General features: G+C 40.6%; 1 protein-coding gene across 3 annotated transcripts in view; it reads left to right on the top strand.

The window, feature by feature from the left end:
• capn15 (calpain 15) overlaps nt 1–20,308 on the top strand; it is a 120,918-nt gene that overhangs the window by 9,208 nt on the left and 91,402 nt on the right. For 2 of the 3 annotated variants that reach the window (XR_004566484.1, XM_034193894.1), the window contains exon 1: nt 7,905–8,522. The exons of the other annotated variant lie outside the window; for it this stretch is intronic. Coding sequence is in view for 1 of the 2 variants with exons in the window: in XM_034193894.1 (XP_034049785.1) it covers nt 8,344–8,522 (179 nt within the window). In the remaining variant the exon portion in view is untranslated. Of the gene's footprint in view, nt 1–7,904; nt 8,523–20,308 lie in introns of those variants that run through there. 3 annotated transcript variants of the gene reach the window in all.

The following is a 20,308-nucleotide window of genomic DNA, read 5'->3' as shown; positions in this document are numbered from 1 at the left end:
ACTGGGAACTAGTGGAAACACTCAAGTTTATGGTGGCATTTGTTACAAAACAGTATTTAATGTTAAATGAGCAGCTTTGACAGATATTTTACTATAGTTAATATTCTTACTGTCCATACCCAACATGTGAATTGTGTGACTGGCCCTGTCTGTGCGTACCTGCTAGAGTTGCAATTATTAATCTACTATTAAATTCATTGACAAAAGTTTGATAAGCGAATCATCGTTTTGAGTCTCTCTCTTTTTTAAAAATTCAAATTGTTTGATTTCAGCTTCATAAATGTCAGTATTTTGTAGTTTATTTTACTAAGTGCTTTATTCCGACCTAGCAGTAAACTAAATATTTTTAGACTGTGGACAAAACAAGCCATTTGAAGGTGTCATTTTGGGCTTTGGGTAACACTGATTGACATTTTTCACCATTTTATGGCTCTAACAACTCATTGAGAAAGTAATCAATTGATTGCCACACTGGATGCTCTTCCTGGTGCAACTCTAAATGTACAAGGAGGGTGGGGCTCTTGTGGCTTTGAACCGGGGACCTTCATGTTTTGAGGTGCCAGTGTGCTGCCACCAGAGGGTGGCATTATAGCTAAGATAATGCTTCCGCTGAATTATTCATTTACGGAGCTATTGTTTTGTTTTGGCCCCATCAACATGAAATATTCTTCACTCTTTTGCTTTTCTTTGCCAGGTCAGCCTGTTTGTTGCTCCTTCCTGACCAAATTAAATGTGGCATAATTGCAGTGAGTTCATTTCAACTCTCTCTTTTTCACAACTTCTTGCTTTTTTTTGTGCTTCCTTTAGTATGATTTTGTAGAGCAGGTGGATCTGTGATAATGGCTTGCTGATTCAAAAGGTTGCTGGTTCATCTGCTGGCATGTGACCACTCAGCGATGCTTGTCTTAGCCCTTGAGCAAGACACATTTTCTTGTCACTCAGTTGGTTGTCACTTGTGAAGGACATAGTCTCATCCAGGAGTTGTCTTGGACTGCCATCTGGTTCACACTACAGAAACTGGAGATAAGCTCCAACCCCTTCGGGGAACATGGGCTCCACAGAGATTTGCATAGTCGCTTTGATTACAACTTCCTGTTCTCAGATCGCTTTGACTGTCAAATGAAGGAATCACAAACAATTTAAACTTTAAAACATATATATATTTATATAAAATCTTCCTTGAGATTGTGATCACTTCCAACTCAAATGTCGTTATATTGAATGCTCTTCACATTAAGGCTCGTTTGGCCTCATTTATCTTGGACCCAAATGATTAATGTGAGAAATTTAGGTTAGCACACCCACTTATCAGGAGTGGCATTTCCTTTAACCATTTATTTAATCTGGCAATTATTTTGCCGGCTAATCAATTAAGTCCTTATTAATATGTGATTTAATGGTGGAAGAATTCCCCAGAGGTCAAGGTGTTCTCCAAAATCCAAAGACAGTCAAGTTAGTTCGATTTATGTCAGAGAAAAGCAGTTTATCTTAACATTTGAGAAGCAGAAATGGAAGATTAATTGCTATTAGAATAAAAGTGTCTTTATTATTTTATGTCTCAGATGCCAAATTATTTTATTTTAAATAGTTTAGGGTTAGGATTAGATTACAGGTTTAGGTTTTAATTTTTCTGAAATACATAAAGAATTTTGAAATTTGAAAAATACTTCTGCTTTTGGACCACAGCTTTGTGCAATTCCAGTCTTGCTTTGTACCAGAATTTTGATATGGTTCATGGCCAATGCCAGAATATTTCCAATTCATCAGCAATGTGGAACAGGTCTGGGAGGAGTCAACATTACACCATGACCTTGGGAAAATGTACAAATCAGAATGTGTCCATTTTTGTTCACAGTCATTCACTTTCACAGATATGCCTCCTGGAAAATCTCAGCCCATAAATTGGCATGCAACAGTCACAGTTTCCCACAAATGTGATCTTGCGCATAATTTGATGACGTAACCCACTGGTTTAGCATGCATGTTTGATGACATAACAAACCAAGCTTGCACCAAGTCACAACAGGGACAAAAAGACATTTTAAAAATTTGCCCATGACTAAAGTAAGTCTAGGGCACACTGACATTTTATTCCAGACTCTGAGGTTTTCCAAGGTCACAGTTTCAAACCATGACCTTCTGGATGAATATCAGTGAAACTGACAAAGGCCTTATATTAAACACATTTAATTTTCAATTTATTTATTTTCATTTATATAGCACCAAATCACAACAAAGTTGCCTCAAGGCGCTTCACACAAGTAGGGTCTAAGCCTGCCAACCCCTAGAACAAGCACACAGGCGACAGTGATAAGGAAAAACTCCCTCTGATGATTTGAGGAAGAAACCTCAAGCAGACCAGACTGAAAGGGGTGACCGTCTTCTTTGGCCATGCTACCGACACAGTTGACAAAAATGAATGTACAGGAAATTTTGGTTATCCATGCCGGTGCACAGGACGGGAGGCTTGCAGAAAAACACACCCTGGATGGAGCCACATCTCAAACTGAAAGAAAAACAGAATCAGGTATCAGAAAAACAACAATACAGACTTTTTATTCACCCTAGGTACACAAAGTAGTCCTGCACCTTGGGAATGCAGAGCCCGGGCCGGTACGTAGGGTTTAAGTAGGTCACCTAAGTAGGGAGGGGCTAGTCCATGACTAATTTTATGGATTAGTAACAGAAACTTAAAATCTGATTTCACAGGGACAGGAAGCCAGTGAAGAAATGCTAAAATGGGTGTAATGTGGTCAAACCTTCTGCTTCCTGTAAAAAGTCTGGCAGCAGCATTTTGAACCAATTGGTGGCCCCTAATGCTGGACTGTGGTAAACTGGAAAATAGAACATTGCAGTAGTAGTCCAATCTAGAAGAAACAAATGCATGAATCAGGGTCTCAGCATCAGCCATAGACAGAATGGGACGAGTCTTCCTATATTTTGCAGGTGGAAGAAAGCAGTCCTCATAATGTCTCTAATGTGGAGGTCAAAGGACAACATAGGATCAAAAAATTTCCCCAAGGTTTCTCACTTTGTCAGTGTGATGTATGACACACGAGCCTAGGCTAAGCGTTAGCTGGTCAAATTGATGCAGATGTCTCACTCGACCAAGAGCCATCATTGCAGTCTTGTCAGAGTTTAAAATAGGACGTTTCTAGACATCCAGTTTTTCACTAATGCAAGGCAATCTTCTAAGGGTTTTATGTGGATGAGATTACCAGCAGTTATCAGCATGTATAACGGAGTATCATCAGCATAGCAATGAAAGGTAATCCCAAAATGATGCAATATGTGCCCAAGGGGTGCTATATAAAGGGAGAAAAGTAGGACAAACTAAGACAAACCCCTGTGGAACCCCAAATTTCATGTCACTAAGGTTAGAGGTAGTGTTACTGTACAAAACACAGTGAGAATGGCTGGTCAGGTATGATGTCAGCCTTGCAAGGGCACTCCCAGTAATCCTGAAATGATTCTCCAACCTATCGAGTAGAATATGATGATCCACAGTATCAAATGCAGCACTAAGATCAAACAGCACCAGAACGGTAGTGGTGTCTGAATCCATTGCAAGTAGAAGATCATTCACTACTTTAGTGAGAGCTGTCTCTGTGAAAGTATATTTCGTAAAAGCAGACTGCAGTGACTCAAAAAGATTATTCTCGGTAAGGTAGTCCACAAGCTGCTGTGAAACCACCTTTTCCAGAATTGTAGAGCAAAATGATAGCTTTAATATCAACCTATAGTTTTTCAATATACTAGGGTCAAAATTAGATTTCTTAAATAATGGCTTAATCACTGCAGATTTTAGGAACAGATCCAGAGGTCGGCCCAAGAGTGGGTCACAGGTCCTTAAACAGTTTTGTTGGTATAGAATCAAGTAAGCAGGTTGTGCTTTTTGTTGATGTTACAAGTTTCTTCACCAATAACAGGTTGTAGTGGCTGCGTTAAGGCATGCTGGGATATGTTTAACCTGATGTCATCTATTTTCTTCTCGAAGTAATCCGAGAAATCTTGTGCTGTAAAAGGAGAGCAACGTATAGGTGGTTGTCCATCAGTAAGTGTTGCCACCGTGTCAAACAAGAACTTTGAGTTATGCTTGTTCTTGTTTATCAAATCAGAGTAATTGGTCCACTTTGTAGCCAGTAGTGCATGCTTATAGTCTAAGATAGCATTGTGCCATGCGACATGGAATTCTTCTCATTTTGAACTATGCCATTTTTGTTCTAGACCGTGACCGTGTTTGGGGGGGAGTGGTTTTAATTTAGGTGGCGCAATCATGTCGAGTGTAGTTTTGAGCACTGAGTTTAAACTGTCCACAAGACTGTCTACGACTGGGCATTTTCCAAATGTGAAGCTAAGATATCAGGCAGTCCAGCTTTGAGTTCAGTTGTAGTTGAGGAGTTGATGTGTCGCTGCATTGATAAATAAGGTTGTTGTTCCAGTAAACACGGCAGCGAAACTGTAAATCTAATGAGTGATCAGAAACCACTGATGCAAGAGGCATGATGTCAATATTTGTGACAGCAATACCACGTGCGAGAACCAAATCCAGGGTATTTCCACTAATGTGCATCGAATCCTGAATGTATTGCTAGAATCCTAATACCTCCATAATTTCCATAAATGATTTGCAGAGGGGATCAGAAGGCTTATTTATATGAATGTTGAAAATTACCAATAATCAGAATGTTATCTGCACTAGTTGACAAGTTGGAGATAAACTCACCAAAATCATCTAAGAATTCAAAGTATGGGTCAGGGGGCCTATATACAGTGACAAAGTTATACGGCTGATTTTTATTCTTGTGATCTTGGCAATACGTAGCATTGTGGGCAGAGCGGAGAGTCAGATGTTCAAACGAATTATATTTATGACACCCAACAGCTCATAAACTAAACCTAGAATTATAAATAAGAGCAACACCCCCACCTTGCTTCGCATCACGAGGGATGTGACTAAATGTGTACGCTGGTGGGCAGGCCTCATTTAAGAGGAGGACAGCTGTAGATTGAAGCCAGGTATCACATAACTCAATCATATCTAAGTGGTGATCCATAATTAGATTATTGATTTTGAGGACAGTGATCTTATGTTAATAAGACCCAGACTAAGGACCTCAGTGGGGTTGATAGTTGCACAGTTTGGATTTAGGGGTGGTTCCAGAGTAGCATATATAAAAAGCAAAGCTAACTAAACATCAATATTCCATACCACTTACAGTGCATCCAGAAAGTATTCACAGGGCTTCACTTTTTCTACATTTAATTAATTTTACAAATTTTACAAAATTAATTTTTCCCCTCAAAATTCTACTCATAACACCCCTTAATGACAACATGAAAAAAGATTTTTTTTTTTTTTTTTTTTTTTGCAAATTTATTCAAAATAAAAAAAAATCAATGTACGTAAGTATTCATACCCTTTGCTCAGTACCTTTGGCAGCAATTACAGTCTCAAGGCTTCTTGAATATGATGCCACAAGCTTGGTGCACCTATCTTTGGGCAGTTTTCCCATTCCTCTTTGCAGCACCTCTCACGCTCCATCAGGTTGGATGGGGAGCGTTGGTGCGTTGGTCACCTCCATGACTAAGGTCCTTCTCTCTCGATTGTTCAGTTTAGACAGGCGGCCAGCTCTTGGAAGAGTCCTGCTGGATCCGAACTTCTTCCATTTAGGAATGATGGAGGTCACTGTGCTCATTGGGACCTTCAACGCAACAGAAATGTTTCTGTACCCTTCCCCAGAATTGTGCCTTGAGAAAATCCTGTCTCGGAGGTCTACAGACAAATTCATGCTTGGTTTGTGCTCTGACATGCACTGTCAACTTTGGGACCTTATATGTAGACAGGTGTGTGCTTTTCTAAATCATATCCAATCAGCTGAATTTACCCCAGGTGGACTCCAGTTAAGCTGTACAAACATCTCAAGGAAGATCAGTGCAAACAAGATGCACCTGAGCTCAACTTTGGGCTTCATGGCAAAGGCTGGGAATACTTATGTACATATGTTATTTCATATATATATATATAATGTATGAATTTGCAAAAATCTAAAAAAAAATGCAGAAAAAATTTGCATTATCATTATGGGGTATTGTGTGTAGAATTTTAAGGAAACAAAAAAAAAAATTTTTTTAATAAGGCTGTAACATAAAAATAATGTGGAAGTGAAGTGTTGTGAATACTTTCTGCGTGCACAGTATATTGTACCAAAAATGATGCAGCACAGTGAGGACAAATACTGCACAAAACAATTATGGTGGTGTGTGATACATAAATATGTGTCTTCTTGTGGTTATCTCATGGAAATTCAAAAATAACGTGGGGGGGTCAGGCAGCGCCCCCTCCCCCGCCGTTTCTGCCGCCTATGGATATTAATGTTGTGTAGTTAAATAAATGAATTAAATGACTGTTTTCATCACTGAGTGACGCGCTGTTGTTGCCAGGCGTTTTGTGAACACGCTGAGCTGTTTCTGACATCCATCCTCGTTGATTGAGCCCCCGTTAGTCGGCGGTGGTTGATTCGTTCTCTTCAGGTTTAATATTTAAATGTCTTGAACGCAGCCTTCCAGCTTTCCTCCGGCCGTCGGGGCCAGTGCGCCTGCGCTCTGCTGACACTCCACTAATTCGCTGTTAGGAGGAGATTTCATCCTGCTATTGCGCTCAGGCTCATGGTTGGAAGGGGGAAACGTTTAACAGGACAAAATGATTCATAACTAATCAAACCGGTGCATTCTGGGATTCTGGGACGGAGCAGTTTTACCATTTGCGCGGTGATCCATCCGAGGCAGGAACGGGAGCGGAGCAGGGATGTCTCCGACTGTAGGACAAGGCTCGGCATCTACAGCTGGACGGAGGTGACTGCACGGTGCATTGAGGTTTGCGATCGAGTTTGTGTCCTCACGCACCGCCGTGAGCGTGCACGGGGTGGGGGAAAACCCACTTCTTTATCCGAGCAGCTCCATCCGCATGCATGCGTCTTAACGCGTGATCCGCGCTGTGGAATTATACGTCCATGCGGTCGCACGCCGTCAACTCAGCAATAATTTTTAATCTGTTCAATTTCTTTCTTGATTTTTTTTTTCTTTAAGTCTAAATCAAACCACAAGGTAATAAATAGCGCACCCACACGAGGTTTGACAACTTCACCGGAACGATGGCTGCTGCTGCTGATGCCTGCAGTGACTTGCTGTGACAGGCCGGCGTGTGCGCATAAAATTCAACTTGGTGAACTCTCGGAGCCGGTTTCTCTGCTGGGGATCAGGCCCCCGGATCGAACCTGAAATGCAGCATTCATGGCAAATCATTCGCGGGATGTTACGAGCTGGAAACATGTTTTTCATTCCAGAGCTCCTCTTTTTGAAACGTCTCTAAAGCGTCTGAAATTAGAACTAATCTCAGGTTACATTTACTCTTCTCCCCACCCACCCCCATCTAAAATTCTGTAAACATCAGGCTTGGTCTAATCCCTCAAAAAGCCCATCCCAAGGGTTTAAAACATGTTCTATCCAGCAGGAGAACTCCAGCTGGGGTGTTGGACTGAAAAACCTGCTTCTTCACAACAGCTGCAGACTGGATGCCTGAAAGCTGAGACTGGGATAGTAATTTGCCAACACCCTTCTCAAGAAACTCACCACATTGATTTCCTCATGTGCCCAGGTTGGAAATAGCCATGTGGATATAAGATCCAGCCCGTATCAGCTGTCTTTGTGGACCTCACAGCAGTGTGATGTCTTGAGTATTCAAGTTTCCCAAAGCTCTACTGTTCGCTCAGATGCAGGTTGCCCGTGAACACATCCGGTTCCGACATGGTTCTGCTTTTGGGGATCTTCTGAGCATGTGCAAAAGGAAAGGGGGCCCATGCATGAGACTGGAAATGCTGCAGAAATATAAGAACCTAGGAGGAACTGTGAGTAGCATTACGGAAGAGTGATTACAGTGTGAGTCTTTGCAGTGAGAAGATTGGATTTTTCTTAGCTAGGACAACTTTACGCTTCACATTACAGTATGCTCTGAGTACCTCCTCCCTCCTTTCACTGCAGACTGTGGGAAATTCAACTTGATCTGCCTCAATGGACGCATGCATTCATAAACAGATTTTTTTTTCCTTGCCATCTTCAGAGATCTTCTGCACGAGGGAATCATGTCGTTTTTAAAGTAGAAAACTGTCAATGAGATGTTCCTGTTAACAAAAACCCATCGAGGTTTCCATTGAGGTTCAGTCCACCCCTTACCTCAAATCTCGAACTGTGGATTTCACTATATCTGACTGAATACAACTAGAGACAAAACTGGACAGATTCCACTCCATCACCAAGGTGCAAGTGTTTTTTCCTCTGGCTGTGATGATGGGGAGCTCAGCCTCGTCTCTCACAGCGGAAACGGAGTCGGACCATGGCTTCCGCAGCACGCCATACTCGTCACCCCCTGTGGGCTGGCTCAGGAATAGCCACAGTAGCCCTGTGTGGGGCACCACCTTCATCTCACGCCAGCAGCAGCTCCCGCTGCCTCACCGAGAGCGCAGGTAAGACCCAAACTGTCCAAACTGCCAGGTGCCTACACATCTTAGGAAACGAGGCAGAGCAGGATTTGGCCTGCTTACTGGAACCAGAGGCAGGAATGGGCCGGGAACAGGCTGTGTTTCATTGTTTCATTGTCAGTATTACATGATAATGCATTAATTTGGAGCTGCAAGTGCATAAATTGTGTCAGGAATATCATTCTAGAGCTTTTTCTTTATCTCAAGGTGTCTTTTTCTTCAGTCATTCAGATTATGTGTGATTCAAAGTGAAAATGTCAACTATTCATCTGCGCTGCTTGTTTGGCAAAACGTGCCATTTTCCCCACATATGCTCTGAATGTTTCAGTCCTTCTGAAAAGCTGACTGAAGATTCAATAACCTTAGAGCAATGAATCAAATCCACTGTTTCACGAAAGCTTATCTAATCAAAGCCAGAATTTTTCATGTTTTTCTATGATGCACCCAAAATCTGGCTAAGCTGGATTTGTAAACCCAAAAATCCCTCCCCCTTGGTTCCACTGAGCACAGCTGTACAGTATGTGCTACATTTTAGACAGAGCTTAGTGGGTTTGCCTGTGCACATAGATTAACCTGATGTCCATGATTCCAATGAAAACTAGCCCCCAGGTAATTAGAATATGAGTTTTCCTATCATAAAGCTTTGAAACAACCCTTCACCTATGAATGACCTCTGTGCAAGATGAGATTTCACAGTTTGTTGCTCTGAAGTAGTTGGTTTCCCAACAACATAAGAGCTGCGGTTAATGCTTTCTCCATGCCGGACCTTTGTCAGCCCAGAAACCTAGCCCTTTCAGTAAGATTTAAAGAAGGTAGAAAAACCAAACTAGTGGTCACTGGGCTTGATAACCTTTTAGTTTGGAGGCAAAGTAGGAAAAATCAGCCTAACCTTGCAGTGAATGACCTATGTGAGGTTTTGATTGTTTTTGACTCCTTTCATGGTGTACTTTCAGAAGCTGATGAGTACCGGTGGAGTACTGTTGGCCAAAACTCTGTATTCAAGATGGTGTCCAATATGGCAGCTGTATTAGTTCTCATATTGTGACTTTGCAATAAAATATCATTAATAATATTGTAATGCCTTCTTTCTAGGTTTGTGAGTATGCAGAGTCCAATTATGGTTATTTTTACATTTTTGCATGAATATCCTGTGAAACAGTCCCTGTATTAGTAATTTATTGGCAAAATTTACTTATTCAAGTGTGTTTTCATGAGGTTTATGAAAAGAATCTCCCTGCAGGCTTTCATGACAATCAATGCAGGTATCAAAACAATGGCATACATTGGATCTCACTCAAAATCTTCATCAAAACTGGTCACCAACCTCAATGCCACCATCAAGAGAACACTGCCTATGTTAAGCTGTCAGGACATTGATCTCCCTCTTATGTTTGCCAATGAACTCTCAGAGACCGTTACTTCACTATTTACAGCCAACTGAGAGAGAAGATCAGCTTCAGACAAGTCTAAACTTCAACAGCTTGCTAGCTGTAAATCTTACAGAACAATTCCCAAGACAGATGTTGTCATCATTGATGGAGTAGCTATTGTTGTGGACCATATCCTGGATTGCCGGTGAGCAAGTGCGTGAATGGCATCGCAAGCTACCTGTCTTGTTGGCTAATTTCATTAGTTCAGGCTGTTCATCTCATTTCTGTTTCTCCAGATCTTCCAGACATTGACCCATCTGAATATGGATGGGAGAAGGAGCTAAACTACAGGATGTTAGTTGCAATTCAGCTCCTTCCAAACACACCAATTGCACCTGATGACCTTCTAAAAATTCTTGTTGCAGTTGTGATTCAGATGAGTTGAAGCGTTGCTCTTGTCACAACAGCAATACTGGTTGTGGTACATTCTGCAGATGGTGATAGACAATGTCTATTCACTTGCGATGTAACAGAAGCTCAAAATGAAGATGAATTGGTGAATGAAAGTTCTTCAGATGAGAAAGACCCTGAAATATAATTTTAAAATTACTATACAGCTTACACATTTCTCGTGGCGCCACAGTTTTATCAAGTGACACCGAAGCTTTACCTAACCTTACTTGTACACCAGTCATATTACGAGTAACTTTTGATGAATAAAGTTTGATGTTATCATGTTAATCCAGAAATACTCTTTCAAATCCAGATTCAAAAGCAGAAGACTAAGATTTATGGTATTCACTGCTCCTTTGGTGTATTAAAATGTTGATTGCAGTGATGAAAGCTTTCCGGAAATTCCGGGGTTATTTTTGATAACATACTTCAAAATCCACTCATGTTCTGCGTCAAACAGTTGGTGGCAGTAATGCACCCTGTTGGTTTGCAAGTTACCAATAAACTCGAAAGAAGAAGAAGGGTTATTTCTGTTTTGCTGGCCGCAAGATTTTTTCGTAGGGTACTTCTGGATCCTCTACCGCTCGCCACTGCTTAGGCTGCAGTGGTCTCTCTCGGTTGGGCTGAACCACTGTTAATATTTTTAATATTCTGTGCTCATCCGTGCTCTAGACGCATCACCAAGAAGAGATCACTACACCTAAAGTAGTCCCACAACAAACGAATAAATGCACTGCAAAACAACGCAAGACTTGCTGATGTATTAATTTGACAATGTTTTAAGTCACACGAATGGCAAAAATTTCAACTAAATCATGATTACTTACCCTTTCACTGATGCATGCGTGTGGCTTCGCGTAATGTTGGATGTCTTCTTGTTTACATCCGGGAAACTTCAAAAGTAGTCTGACAGCCTTCCCAGAAGCCCATCTTGCAGCAATGACTACACAGCACAGTCAGTCAGAAGCTGTGGGCAGTGTGGGTACTTCTGCCATTATGTACATTTCTCAAGCAATCAGAAAGTCAGAACTTATTAATGCATAAAGGGGTGGAGCGTGTGTGGCTCTGTGTGGGACGAAAGATGCCTGAACACGCCTCTCTATGAAGTCCGAAACACCTAACCTGTGTTCGGGTGTTTATTTAATCATATTTTTGTGGACTGTGCAGTGGTTCCCCTAGCTGTTTACTTCGTTGTGCACATTAAACGTTATGAGCCGCATATTTTTTTTCCAGTAATACATTAAGTGGAGCAAATGGGTGACGCTACTGACAGCTGCTAAAAGTTAAATCCGACATTACGACATTAAATCCAACGAGAGATTCACTCAGCATGCCTACTACAACAGAGGAGTCTGATCCGTTAGGACGTTTGCGCTCTACAAGCGCGGTGCTCTAGTTTGGAGTATTTTGGAGTACACCTGGAATAGTCTGGCTTGTTGTGCGGTGAAACCGAGACCGAAGGATTAATGTTATGTGCCACCGCATGTCTACACAGCAGCCAAAGAGAGACAATGTTACAGATTTTACCATGAACTACGCCCCATGCTGAAACTACAAAACAAATTGATAAAATGTTGTTCTGCTGTGCGAGACTATTTAAAGTTCATCAGAAAATGGGTCTGGGTCCGGCAAAAGGACCAGTACAGTGACCCGACTTTTTTTTTTTTTTTTAATTATCATTTATACAGGAAAGCTAACACTTCTTTGATCTTATGTTTGAATATCGTTCTGGGAAGAATTTACTTCAAACTGTCTCCATGCAAACTTTAGCCTGCTAAATCGGCATTTTATGGTTCTTCTGGACACATGCTTTCTCAAGCTTTAGGGTGAAAAAATCAGAAACATAATTCGCAATTTTTGAAAAGCGGGAACAGTCTGCCTTGTGATGATGGCGTGAAGAACAAGTTTAGATGGCAGTGGTTAGAGGAAAAAGACGAGAATGCCTATTTCATTTTTATTTTTATTTATTTATTTTTGTCTTCCTATGTCAGGAAAACAAACCAGGGAGGCAATAAGATATTTTTGTTTGATTATCACTTGCAGTATGCATAAGATAACAAATGTTGTCATTAATGTACTTTTTATAATACAACCCCAATTCCAATGAAGTTGGGATGTTGTGTAAAATGTAAATAAAACAGAATACAATGATTTGCAAATCCTCTTCAACCTATATTCAATTGAATACACGACAAAGACAAGATATTTAATGTACAAACTGATAAAGTTTATTGTTTTTGTACAAATATTTGCTCATTTTGAAATGGATGCCTGCAACACGTTTCAAAAAAACTGGGACAGTGGTATGTTTACCACTGTGTTACATCACCTTTCCTTCTAACAACACTCTAAGTGTTTGGGAACTGAGGACACTAATTGTTGAAGCTTTGTAGGTGGAATTCTTTCCCATTCTTGCTTGATGTACGACTTAAGTTTTCAACAGTTGTCATATTTTGCGCTTCATAATGTGTCACACATTTTCAATGGGCGACAGGTCTGGACTGCAGGCAGGCCAGTCTAGTACTCTCACTCTTTTACTATGAAGCCACGCTGTTGTAACATATACAGAATGTGGCTTGGCATTGCCTTGCTGAAATAAGCAGGGACGTCCCTGAAAAAGACGTTGCTTGGATGACAGCATGTGTTGCTCCAAAACCTGGATGTACCTTTCAGCATTGATGGTGCCATCACAGATGTGTAAGTTGCCCATGCCATGGGCACCAACACACCCCATACCATCACAGATGCTGGCTTTTGAACTTTGCGCTGGTAACAATCTGGATTGTCTTTTTCCTCTTTTGTCTGGAGGACACAACGTCCATGATTTCCAAAAGCAATTTAAAATGTAGATTCATCAGACAACAGCACACTTTTCCACTTTGTGTCTGTCCATTTCAAATGAGCTCAGGCCCAGAGAAGGCGGCGGTGTTTCTGGATGTTGTTGATGTATGGTTTTCGCTTTGCATGGTAGAGTTTTAACTTGCACTTGTAGATGTAGCGACGAACTGTGTTAACTGACAATGGTTTTCTGAAGTGTTCCTGAGCCCACGTGGTAAGATCCTTTACATAATGATGTCCGTTTTTAATGCAGTGCCGCATTAGGGATGAGGGATCGAAGGTCACAGGCATTCAGTGTTGTTTTTTGGCTTTGCTGCTTATGTGTAGAAAGTTCTCCAGATTCTCTGAATCTTCTGATTATATTATGGGCTGTAGATGATGGAATCCCTAAATTCCTTGCAATTGAACATTGAGAAACATTGTTCTTATACTGTTGGACTATTTTTTTTATGCAGGAGTTCACAAAGTGGTGATCTTTGCCCCATTGTTGCTTGTAAACGGCTGAGCCTTTTGGGAATGCTCCTTTTATACCCAATCATGACTCACCTGTTTACAGTTAGGTGTTCTTTGAGCATTCATCAACTTTTCCAGTCTTTTGTTGCCCAAAATTGCACAAAAACTTAATTACTCTCAAAATTGTTATTGTTACTACAATTACAACAGTGGGAGCAGATCATATTGAGGGCTTTTACTGTGAAAGGTCAGGACAGAATGTGTGTATCTTTCTCCAAACTATTTGCTTGACCATGACTTCAGTTTGGCAAAGATTTGTTAATCTAGTTCATACAACACAGTCTACATTTGTTGATTTATGCCATTCTGATAAACGGGTGTAAATCTTTCAGTATCTCATGGCTCATTTTGATTTTGATTCATGGGGTCACGATTTGACTTAAAAACAGACTTTGATTCTAAATTCAGTACATAGAGCTTCTAATTTCAGGAACTAAAGTGTGCTCCAGTGTCCTAAGAAAGGTGGTGTGGCAAATGATGCCATGAAAGCAAAGTGTTTCTAAGATTATGTAGTTTTATATTTGAAAAAGGCAATGTAGACAAAAGCAAATCTATGACTGAAGGTATTCGTTTTCCATGATGCTATAGGGGCGCAGGAAACGAAACAGGTGTTGGAACTAGTTATTCTTTTTGCACATTCAGAATTGGTTGGAAATTTGCAAAAGTGAAGCAAAATAAAATAAATATCTTGTGCTTTGTAATGTTTTTTTGGTTTGTTTGTGTTTTAATCTATTGTACGAACCACAATTTGCACCAATTTAATGGCCCAGTCATACGGCACATGATTCCTGAACGAAGGGAAAAAGTAAAAAACGTCACAATTTGATGAGAAAAGGTGGACGAAAGAGCTTTTATCACCGAACAGTCTGCGAAGCAAGAGCGCAAAAGGGACGAAAGAGGAACTTAGCAAAACTGAAGCTCACGATCTCGACGCTTAAACGCAATGCGCCTGGAGCCACAGCTGGAGCAGTGTGTGTCTGCATCTCTGAGTTCCAGGACTCGGTGCTGGCACGGAGCTCATAGCACCTGAGTCCTGGAGAGAAACTGCAAACAGAATCTGTGGAGATCTGTGCACACATCGGTGGACCACCTGCTCCTCGTCCAGAACAAAAGAGGGATCATCAAGCAGAGTTGTAGCCTTACACACCTCTCTGCTGCTTCTCTCCCCCTGCCATCCCCTCATTACCCCATCCCCGTAGAGACGGTGCCTGCTCCCAGACCACCAGTAACCAGCAAAAATCTATTTAAGCATAAAAATTCAAAAAGAAAAAATAATATAGCACCTTCAACTGCACCACAGACTAAAACAGTTAAATGTGGTCTATTAAACATTAGGTCTCTCTCTTCTAAGTCCCTGTTAGTAAATGATATAATAATTGATCAACATATTGATTTATTCTGCCTTACAGAAACCTGGTTACAGCAGGATGAATATGTTAGTTTAAATGAGTCAACACCCCCGTGTCACACTAACTGCCAGAACGCTCATAGCACGGGCCGAGGCGGAGGATTAGCAGCAATCTTCCATTCCAGCTTATTAATTAATCAAAAACCCAGACAGAGCTTTAATTCATTTGAAAGCTTGACTCTTAGTCTTGTCCATCCAAATTGGAAGTCCCAAAAACCAGTTTTATTTGTTGTTATCTATCATCCTCCTGGTCGTTACTGTGAGTTTCTCTGTGAATTTTCAGAACTTTTGTCTGACTTAGTGCTTAGCTCAGATAAGATAATTATAGTGGGCGATTTTAACATCCACACAGATGCTGAGAATGACAGCCTCAACACTGCATTTAATCTATTAATAGATTCAATTGGCTTTGCTCAAAATGTAAATGAGTCCACCCACCACTTTAATCATATCTTAGATCTTGTTCTGACTTATGGTATGGAAATTGAAGACTTAACAGTATTCCCTGAAAACTCCCTTCTGTCTGATCATTTCTTAATAACATTTACATTTACTCTGATGGACTACCCAGCAGTGGGGGATAAGTTTCATTACACTAGAAGTCTTTCAGAAAGCGCTGTAACTAGGTTTAAGGATATGATTCCTTCTTTATGTTCTCTAATGCCATATACCAACACAGTGCCAACACTCTCGTCAGTAGTTTTACATCCTCATTGAAGACAACTTTGGATGCTGTAGCTCCTCTGAAAAAGAGAGCTTTAAATCAGAAGTGCCTGACTCCGTGGTATAACTCACAAACTCGCAGCTTAAAGCAGATAACCCGTAAGTTGGAGAGGAAATGGCGTCTCACTAATTTAGAAGATCTTCACTTAGCCTGGAAAAAGAGTCTGTTGCTCTATAAAAAAGCCCTCCGTAAAGCTAGGACATCTTACTACTCATCACTAATTGAAGAAAATAAGAACAACCCCAGGTTTCTTTTCAGCACTGTAGCCAGGCTGACAAAGAGTCAGAGCTCTATTGAGCCGAGTATTCCTTTAACTTTAACTAGTAATGACTTCAGGACTTTCTTTGCTAATAAAATTTTAACTATTAGAGAAAAAATTACTCATAACCATCCCAAAGACGTATCGTTATCTTTGGCTGCTTTCAGTGATGCCGGTATTTGGTTAGACTCTTTCTCTGATTGTTCTGTCTGAGTTATTTTCATTAGTTACTTCATCCAAACCATCAACATGTCTATTAGACCCCATTCCTACCAGGCTGCTCAAGGAAGCCCTACCATTATTTAATGATTCGATCTTAAATATGATCAATCTATCTTTATTAGTTGGTTATGTACCACAGGCTTTTAAGGTGGCAGTAATTAAACCATTACTTAAAAAGCCATCACTTGACCCAGCTATCTTAGCTAATTATAGGCCAATCTCCAACCTTCCTTTTCTCTCAAAAATTCTTGAAAGGGTAGTTGTAAAACAGCTAACTGATCATCTGCAGAGGAATGGTCTATTTGAAGAGTTTCAGTCAGGTTTTAGAATTCATCATAGTACAGAAACAGCATTAGTGAAGGTTACAAATGATCTTCTTATGGCCTCAGACAGTGGACTCATCTCTGTGCTTGTTCTGTTAGACCTCAGTGCTGCTTTTGATACTGTTGACCATAAAATTTTATTACAGAGATTAGAGCATGCCATAGGTATTAAAGGCACTGCGCTGCGGTGGTTTGAATCATATTTATCTAATAGATTACAATTTGTTCATGTAAGTGGGGAATCTTCTTCACAGACTAAGGTTAATTATGGAGTTCCACAAGGTTCTGTGCTAGGACCAATTTTATTCACTTTATACATGCTTCCCTTAGGCAGTATTATTAGACGGCATTGCTTACATTTTCATTTTTACGCAGATGATACCCAGCTTTATCTATCCATGAAGCCAGAGGACACACACCAATTAGCTAAACTGCAGGATTGTCTTACAGACATAAAGACATGGATGACCTCTAATTTCCTGCTTTTAAACTCAGATAAAACTGAAGTTATTGTACTTGGCCCCACAAATCTTAGAAACATGGTGTCTAACCAGATCCTTACTCTGGATGGCATTACCCTGACCTCTAGTAATACTGTGAGCAATCTTGGAGTCATTTTTGATCAGGATATGTCATTCAAAGCGCATATTAAACAAATATGTAGGACTGCTTTTTTGCATTTACGCAATATCTCTAAAATTAGAAAGGTCTTGTCTCAGAGTGATGCTGAAAAACTAATTCATGCATTTATTTCCTCTAGGCTGGGCTATTGTAATTCATTATTATCAGGTTGTCCTAAGAGTTCCCTGAAAAGCCTTCAGTTAATTCAAAATGCTGCAGCTAGAGTACTAACGGGGACTAGAAGGAGAGAGCATATCTCACCCATATTGGCCTCTCTTCATTGGCTTCCTGTTAATTCTAGAATAGAATTTAAAATTCTTCTTCTTACTTATAAGGTTTGAATAATCAGGTCCCATCTTATCTTAGGGACCTCATAGTACCATATCACCCCAATAGAGCGCTTCACTCTCAGACTGCAGGCTTACTTGTAGTTCCTAGGGTTTGTAAGAGTAGAATGGGAGGCAGAGCCTTCAGCTTTCAGGCTCCTCTCCTGTGGAACCAGCTCCCAATTCGGATCAGGGAGACAGACACCCTCTCTACTTTTAAGATTAGGCTTAAAACTTTCCTTTTTGTTAAAGCTTATAGTTAGGGCTGGATCAGGTGACCCTGAACCATCCCTTAGTTATGCTGCTATAGACTTAGACTGCTGGGGGGTTCCCATGATGCACTGAGTGTTTCTTTCTCTTTTTGCTCTGTATGCACCACTCTGCATTTAATCATTAGTGATTGATCTCTGCTCCCCTCCACAGCATGTCTTTTTCTTGGTTCTCTCCCTCAGCCCCAACCAGTCCCAGTAGAGGACTGCCCCTCCCTGAGCCTGGTTCTGCTGGAGGTTTCTTCCTGTTAAAAGGGAGATTTTCCTTCCCACTGTCGCCAAGTGCTTGCTCACAGGGGGTCGTTTTGACCGTTGGGGTTTTTACGTAATTATTGTATGGCCTTGCCTTACAATATAAGGCGCCTTAGGGCAACTGTTTGTTGTGATTTGGCGCTATATAAATAAAATTGATGAATTGATGATGATGATGATCATCATCTCCATCATCATCGGAATCCTCACTGTCTGTCAATACACTGCGTGCTCTGTCTTCCTCCAATTTAAAAAAAAAAAAAAAAAAAAAAAAAAATCACCATGGTCACTGCTGTATCACAGTATTATGTTCTAAGCCATATATAATTGTTTATAACTGTCAAAAGGGAGAATAAATATAAATATATAAAAAGTGTAAAGATGATTGAATATATCAGAGCAGTAAATTAATCAGTGCGTGTGAACGCGCTCATTGACTCACATGTGCGGTTATTCCACCAGCTGATCACTGATCCACAATGTGAATTCTTCCTTCCAGGACAGCTCTTTATATAATCATTTTGATTCATCTACACGTTGCCACGTGTATTGAAGGACTGGATTGTCATTCCTACACTCAGATTGTTATATTTAATACAAAATAATAAGCGTAGTAGCGAACGCAGCAGCTCCTGCTGCCGCTGATGCTGTATTCAAGTACCGTTGGAAATTACACAACTTTTTTGTTGTTTCAAATTCAACAGTTGCTTGTGGCAAAATAATTAATTATATCCACACAAAAGATTAATTCTGGCCTATGTAAGGTGCCTGAGCCCATTGAAGCTGCCCCCCCACACACATATAAAAAAATCCAAGCAAGCAGGCTGAGTTTGTCCTGTAAGTTTCAACGGTACATGAAGCAGCAGCAGCCTCAGCGCTCAGAAACCGGCTTCTGCACTGTGTAAAAACACTCAGCTGCTCCAACGAAGTCAAATTAAACAATAACATTACAAAAACTACACAAATGATTAAAAAACATCAAGAACGACAGCAAAACGAGACACAGGCGAATTGAGGTTTTCGTTGCCCTTCGTTCAAATTTTTCAACAGTTTAAAAATACTGACGTAGCGCCAGCTGCAGGAACGAAGCTGCGTGAAGGTTAAACGTTGCCAACGACAGTCAACAAAAGTCCAGATTTCTTGTTTCGTCAGGGCTTCATCACCCTTCATTAAGAGCCGTGTGACTGGGCCTTAAATTCAAATTAAATACAGTTGTATGTAAGCGTTTGGGCACCCCATGATTTTCCTTTATTGGTTGTTTGGATCAGCAGTTTCAGTTAAATATATCATATAGCAGAGAAACACAGTGACATGAAGTGAAATGAAGTTTATAGGATTTACCGAAAGTGTGCACTAATTCTTTAAACAAAATTAGGCAGGTGCATAAATTTGGGCACCTCAACAGAAAAAATACATCAATATTTAGTAGATCCTCCTTTTGCAGAAATAACAGTCTCTAAACGCTTCCTATAGCTTCCAGTGAGAGTCTGGATTCTGGTTGAAGGTATTTTGGACAATTCTTCTTTATAAAACATCTCAGGTTTGTTGGTTTCTGAGCATGAACAGCCTGCTTAAAATCACACCACAGATTTTCAGTAATATTCAGTTCTGGGGACTGAGATGGCCATTCCAGAACATTGTACTTGTTCCTCTGCATGAATGCGTTAGTAGATTTTGAGCAGTGTTTAGGGTTTTTGTCTTGTTGAAAGATCTAGCCCTGGCACAACTTCAACTTGGTCACTGATTCATGATAATTGTTCTCAAGAATCTGCTGATATTGACTAGAATCCATGTGACCCTCAACTTTAACAAGATTCCCAGTACCTGCACTGGCCGCACAGCCCCACAGCATGATGGAACCACCTCCACATTTTACTGTAGGTAGCAAGTGTTTTTCTTGGAATGCTGTGTGCTTTTTCAGCCATGCAGACTGCCTTTGTTATGTCAAAATAACTCAATTTTTTGTTTAACCAGTCCACAGCACCTTATTCCAAAATGAAGCTGGCTTGTCCAAATGTGCTTTAGCATATCTCAAGCGACTCTGTTTGTGGCGTGTACGCAGAAAAGGCTTCCTCTGCATTACAGCATCATACAGCATATATTTGTGCAAAGTGCGGTGTATAGTTGAACGATACAGAGACACTATCTGCAGCAAGATCATGTTGTAGGTCTTTGGAGCAGGTCTGTGCGTTG

The sequence above is a fragment of the Thalassophryne amazonica genome, chromosome 18 (assembly GCF_902500255.1).
Source record: "Thalassophryne amazonica chromosome 18, fThaAma1.1, whole genome shotgun sequence".
NCBI lineage: Eukaryota > Metazoa > Chordata > Actinopteri > Batrachoidiformes > Batrachoididae > Thalassophryne > Thalassophryne amazonica.
This window is presented reverse-complemented; position numbering and strand designations above follow the sequence as displayed.